Consider the following 5,649-nt stretch of genomic DNA (forward strand, 5'->3'; position numbering starts at 1 on the left):
GTCCCTGCGCTCCCCGGCCGTCGGGGTTTGTCCAGCGCCTCCTGGACCTGCGGGGACCAGCACCGTCCTCCCCGCCCCTAGTCAGTCATATAGGTTTAAGGCAATTTGGGGACAGTCCCGGGGCGGTGACCAACGGGAGTAGGGACGCCGGCCAGCACGGGCAGAAGGGCTGGACGGAGAAGCAGAATGGTGTTGTCCCACGGGCCGGCGTGGGCGCACACTTGACAGCAGGGGCAGAGTAGACGGGAGGAGGCAGGGGCGGGATGGGACAGAGGCGGTGGGTGGAGACGCAGGGCCGGCCGCGTGGGACAGCTTCAGCGGCTCCTGTGTGCTGGTTGACAGGGAGGCGCTGTCCAGACCAGGAAATACCAGAGCGAAGGCCAGGACAGGGTGCGGCTGGGCGGAGGGGCCGGGCAGGGGCAACAGGGGGCCCGGTGACCTCAGCAGAGCCTACTGTGGACAGAAGCTGGGCTTGCAGGAGAGCAGGTCTGGCTGCGCAGTGGCCACAGGCAGGAGGTGACTCACCTGTGAGCGCGGGACTGGCCACACCCCACGCGCCGCGCTGACACCCAAGCAGCCTGGGGAGCTAGGAGGAGGCCGGTCCGCTCTGCGTTGCGGTGAGTCACCCAGCCTCTCCCAGTGTGTCGAGCTGGGAGCCCTGCGGGGTCCCGGGACTCCTGCCCTTCTCCGGCCTCAGTTTCCCCGTCTCTGCATTGCGCACAGTCTACCACTTAAGGGGGCTTTCAACTGGAGGAGGGGCAGGGTGAAGGGCTGGAGCTGGGGAGGGGCTTAGAGGGGTGAGCTCCTGCTAGGCCCCTTACATTAAATTCCAGCACCTTGTCCTCTCCTGCAGGCACTCACAGGCACACACAGGCACTCACACGCATGCACACCCACATTCACGCTGGCCTCGCCCCAGCCGTACAGCCTGCTCCTCTCTACTCCAGGATGAATCCCAGAACTCCCTAGCCTGGGGGAAGGCCCCAACCAGACTCCCGGCCTCGGCCTCGGCTGCAGCCTCCCCTCCGCCACTCCTCTGCTACACCCGACTTCCGGCTGGAGCTGGGGTACTGTGGCTTGCTTCCCCAGGGTGAGTATTCCACGGGGGCTGGCGACCTGGAGGGCCCCAGTGTTAATGGCCGCTGACCCAGGTCTGTGGGACTCACTCTGAACAATTCACAGGGGCTCAACATCCAGGTCGCCCCAAGGAGTTGCCTCCATAGTTAGTTCTTCGGAGGGGAAAGCTGTGATCCAGTCGCACCCCATTTCACCAGGTGGTGACAGGCTCAGAGAGGAGCAGGGCCAGGCGTAGGCCGGGGTGTGGAGGGACACGGGAGCCGCTCTTGGGAAGGTGTAGGTGATGGGGCGGTTTGAGACCATAAGGACAGACTGGAAACATGAGTGGGGGCACTCTCACCCGCCTCACGCCCGGGACGGGGGCTGGGGTCAGCAGGGACAGCAGTGCCGGTGTCCAGCTGCTTCCCCTTCCTGCCCGGCTCTGCTACGGGAGCAGCAGCAGCAGGGGCAGGAAAGGTGGGGCCGGGACGAACGCCGCCCTGGGAGTCCTGGGCTCTGGCGAGGGAGGCCTGTGATGCCCATGGCGTCCCGAGGGTGAGGCCCCTCCCACTGCCCGGCCGTTATCGGCTGCCCCATGATGTCTCCAACCAGACCAGCTAATTCCAAAGCCTCAGTCAGAATCTGGGAGAGATGTGGCCCGGGGGGCCTGAGCTCGGAGACCCTCGCAGCAGTTTCCACCTGGAGGTTTCTGCTCTGTCTGGACACTGCGTCCTGCTGACCTCTGCATGCTTGGGAGCCCCTCGGCCCCCTGCAGCACCCCACTTCCTGAGTGGTCCCTGCAGCAGGCCAAACCTGTACCGTCTCCTTCGTGGCCACCCCCAAGTCTGGCTCTGGGTCCGCTGTGGCCTTGCTGAGGCCCTCGTGGCTCTCTGTAGTGGACGGAGGCAAAGTCAGACCACTTCGGGCCAAGTCGAGGGGCTAGGCCTGCAGGCCCCTGGCTCCTGCGCTCTCCTAGCTGCCCACCACCTCTTCCTCGTGTCTTGCCTGTCCTCCACGGCTCCTGTCAGAAACGTCCGACTCCCTCGGTCCCTCCAGACCTCTTCTGCTTACATGACCCAGGTGGGCAGTGGATCCTGGGGCCTCGAGGACAGGACTGGCACTTCCGACAGCAATGTCCCCATTTCCAGAGACCACAGGGTCCCTGAAGGATGGCAAGGCGGCCAGGACACAGCGACACGGGGTTTTCCCTGGACACTTGGGAGCCATAGCCGGTGCTGAGTAAGGGAACAAGCAGGCTGGAACTGAGCTCCAAGAGCAGGTACCCCGCGGGGACCCAGGGACGCTCCCCTTGGCAGTTCTGAGCCCTCTCACCCAGTCTCGCTGCCTCCGCTGGCCTGGCAGAGCTGAGTGAGGGCAGGAGCCAGCCCAGGGACTCCCTGGGAACGTGAGCTGGGCTCGCAGCTGTGTCCCCATGTGGGTCGCCGTGGGGCTTGCTTCTGGACACTGGCTCTGATCTGTGCCCATCCAGGAGGCACCATGTGCAGCGTGGAGGACACAGCCCTGCTGCAGCTGAAGGAGGCCTTCCTGGCCACGCTGGAAGGGGTCAGCTTGAGCATCCTGCAGCCCTTGCTCCTGGCCGGTAGGTCCAGGCTCCCGGGAGGCGGGGAGGGGACCGAGGAATGGTCCCTGGGGCAGGAGACCCCCTTGCTGGGCCCTCTGAGCTATAGCTTCCTCAGTGTCTAGTGGCACTTGGTGTCGTGGCCCAAGGCTGGGACTGCTCCCTTCCCACAGTGACCACGAGGGGCCAGGATGTGAGACTGTGCTGGTGCCCAGTCTGCCTGGCATAAAGCAGGGATTCTTCCTCTGTGGGCACAGGCCTGGTGTTGGCCCCCGTCCACCTCTGTTCTTTGTCACCCAGGGCCCAGGAGTGCCGAGAGACCCCTGACCGGGAGTCAGCATGCCTGGCCTCCCTTGTGGAGTGACCTTGGGCAGGTGCTGTTGGCAAGGGCACCTGCACACCTATGAGATGGTCCAGGATCCTCTAGCAACCCTGAATACTCGCTCGGGATGGGCAGGGAAGCCAGGCTCACAGGATGCTCCCCAAGATTGTCAGGTTGCCCTGGTTAGCAGGAGGTGGCTGTGCACCTGAGTCCTCCTACAGCCCCATCCCCAGACCCCAGGGACACAAGACCCTGCTATGTCCTGCTCACCCTGCAGCTGTGCCCTGTGCAGACCCAGAGCCCTCGGAGCCCCGGGGCCAAGAGTGCCTGTGGCTCCTGCAGCAGCTGCATGGGAGCTTCCAGCAGCTGCAGGAGGTGACCAAGCAGAGCCTGGAGTCCCTGCAGAAGAGGCTCCACCAGCCAGGCACCACCGGCCTGGAGTCCCTGCTGCTGCTGGGCAGTGCTGACCGCTTCCTGCAGGTCCACATGGAGTAAGGCAGCCGGAAGGCCTGGGGTGGGGCCCTGGGACAAGACCGCGAGTTCCCACTGTCTTAGGGGGTCACAACCTGGCAGTGCCCGAAGCCAGGCCTCCCTGGCTCAGTAGGAGGGATTGGGGTGCCCTCGGGGGCAGAGGCTTAGGTCTGGAGCCAAGGACTGGGCTTGCATGTTCCCCTGTCCACATGCAGGTATATCGAGTCCTACACAAGCTGCGTGGTGGTGCAGGTCTTCCAGCAGGTGACAAAGAGGAAGGGGTGAGCAGGGGGTGCTGCAGGGGACCCCCGAGTGGATGGGGGTGTGGGCAAAGGAGACGGGGCCAGGGGGCCACCCCGGAGCAGTGGATTCACAGCGGGAAGTGCCCTCACCTCCCTGCCTGCCCTCAGCCACGGCCGCTGACCCATGGCACAGCAGAGGGGGCAGCACTGGGCAGGGCAGGGCTGGGCAGGACGGGACAGAGGGTGCCAGGCTACGCCTCCTTCTCCACAGCAAGTACTGGCATAGGCAGTGGGGGCTGCTGCAGAAACACCTGCCGGACGTGAGCTTGGAGGGCCCGGTGGACACTGTGCTGGCCCAGGCCCTGTGCCAGCCGCTCACACAGCACCTGGAGCAGTGTGTGCCCTTCCTGCTGCAGCTTGGGGACAGCCTTGGCGAGGTGGGCACCGGACACCTGCAGAAGGGGTGAGGGAGCAAGGGCGGGGAGAGGGGGGCCCAGGCCTGACCCTGGCTCGGAGGGGACACAGCTCCGCCCTGGAGGCCCAGAGGGCACCCCTGTCCCTCACGGCCTTCCCATCCCTCGCAGAGTCACCCCGCCCAGGAGCTGGTGGCGAAGGCTGTAACCCTCTACAGGAACCTGCAGTCCTTCCTGCAGCAGGCGCTGGACCAGGCCTCGGCCACTCAGGCCCTGTGGCACAGTCTGAGCAGCCGCCTGAAGGTGAGCCAGAGGGGTGGCCAGGCCAGGGGGCCTCAGTGGGCACGAGGGTGGGGCTGCCGGGTGGCTTGAGCTGCTGGCTCTGTGCTCCCTGACTCAGTTTCTCCGTTTGGAAGGGACAACCAGATGGCTGTTAGTCACCCACGTCCATCCACGGAGTCGCTCGTGGGCGGCCCTGACCTGGCTCTGGGGAAAGCAGCCAGGAAGCCAGTGGCACACGCCTATAACCCCAGCCCTCTGGGAGGCTGAGGCAGGGGGATCACAAGCTTAAACCCAACCTGGGCAATTTAGCAAAAGACCCTGTCTCAAAATGAAACAACAAAAGGGCTGGGGGAGTAGCTTGTTGCAAAAAGCCCTGGGTTCAATCCTCCATACAGCAAAAACTGCAGAAGTGAATTCTCTCCAGGGTGTCACCAAGCACCCCTGTCACTGCCCAGCTCAGCACCCCTGTGCCCCGGGAAGGAGAGACAGGCCAGGCAGGTGGAGGGAGCACCACAGAGCCCGGTGAGGGTGGACGGCACCTGGGCAGTGCCCAAGAGGACTCAGGGGCAGGCCTTGCTGGCGTGGCTGTGGCAGACCTGGGGTCCCCTGGAAGGGGTTGCGGCACCTGGGGTGGGTCTGCCTAAGCCTGTATCCCCCAGGATGCGCTCTGCACTCCGGCTCGCCGCCTCTTGCAGGACAGCCAGGACATCCCCGTGATGGCCACCCCGCTGCGGGCCGAGCGCGTGCTGCTCTTCGATGACGCCCTGGTGCTGCTGCAGGTTGGGGGCTGACCAGCCCGAATTTCACACCCACGCCCTGGGTGCTGCCCCTGACTGTGCCTGGCCCTCCACCCAGGACCTTTGCACAGGCTGTTGTCGCTGCTGCCGGCCTCTGTCCGGGGAGCTCCTCGGCCCTCAGGCCTGGGCCTTGTGCCCCTTTCCCTGCTGGCCACCGAGCAGTGACCTTGCTGGGCTGAGCCCAAGGGCGCAACACAAGCTGTCCCCAGAGGAAAGGCCCTTCCCTCCAGCTCAGACAGGGTGGCCTTCCCAGTGGAAGGGACAGTATGAGCAAAGTTTGGAAAGGGAGGTTTGGGGAGGAGCCCGCGAGGGAGCTATGGCAGAGAGTGGATGGCAGAGGGGCCAGAAGGCTCCAGGCTCCGAAGTTTGAGGACTCTATCGGCTGTGGAGGCAGGCGGCTGTGGATGCCCGGCCAGGGCGAGGGTGGAAGTGGAGCCAGCCAGGGTGGGCAGCAGGCGGCAGGGAGGGGCGGCAGGGAGGGACAGCC

General features: G+C 65.2%; 1 protein-coding gene across 1 annotated transcript in view; it reads left to right on the forward strand.

The window, feature by feature from the left end:
• Window positions 1-27: 27 nt before the first annotated feature.
• The window catches only part of Als2cl (ALS2 C-terminal like), a 17,515-nt gene continuing 11,893 nt past the window's right edge, over window positions 28-5,649 (forward strand). The window contains exons 1-10 of the mRNA XM_033762705.1: window positions 28-617; window positions 948-1,090; window positions 2,205-2,335; window positions 2,546-2,656; window positions 3,250-3,448; window positions 3,644-3,709; window positions 3,942-4,107; window positions 4,255-4,386; window positions 5,025-5,151; window positions 5,221-5,323. Coding sequence (XP_033618596.1) covers window positions 2,554-2,656; window positions 3,250-3,448; window positions 3,644-3,709; window positions 3,942-4,107; window positions 4,255-4,386; window positions 5,025-5,151; window positions 5,221-5,323 — 896 coding nt within the window. The 5' untranslated portion in view covers window positions 28-617; window positions 948-1,090; window positions 2,205-2,335; window positions 2,546-2,553. The remainder of the gene's footprint in view (window positions 618-947; window positions 1,091-2,204; window positions 2,336-2,545; window positions 2,657-3,249; window positions 3,449-3,643; window positions 3,710-3,941; window positions 4,108-4,254; window positions 4,387-5,024; window positions 5,152-5,220; window positions 5,324-5,649) is intronic.

Source organism: Fukomys damarensis, unplaced genomic scaffold (genome assembly GCF_012274545.1).
Source record: "Fukomys damarensis isolate Sample0158 unplaced genomic scaffold, DMR_v1.0_HiC HiC_scaffold_12, whole genome shotgun sequence".
NCBI lineage: Eukaryota > Metazoa > Chordata > Mammalia > Rodentia > Bathyergidae > Fukomys > Fukomys damarensis.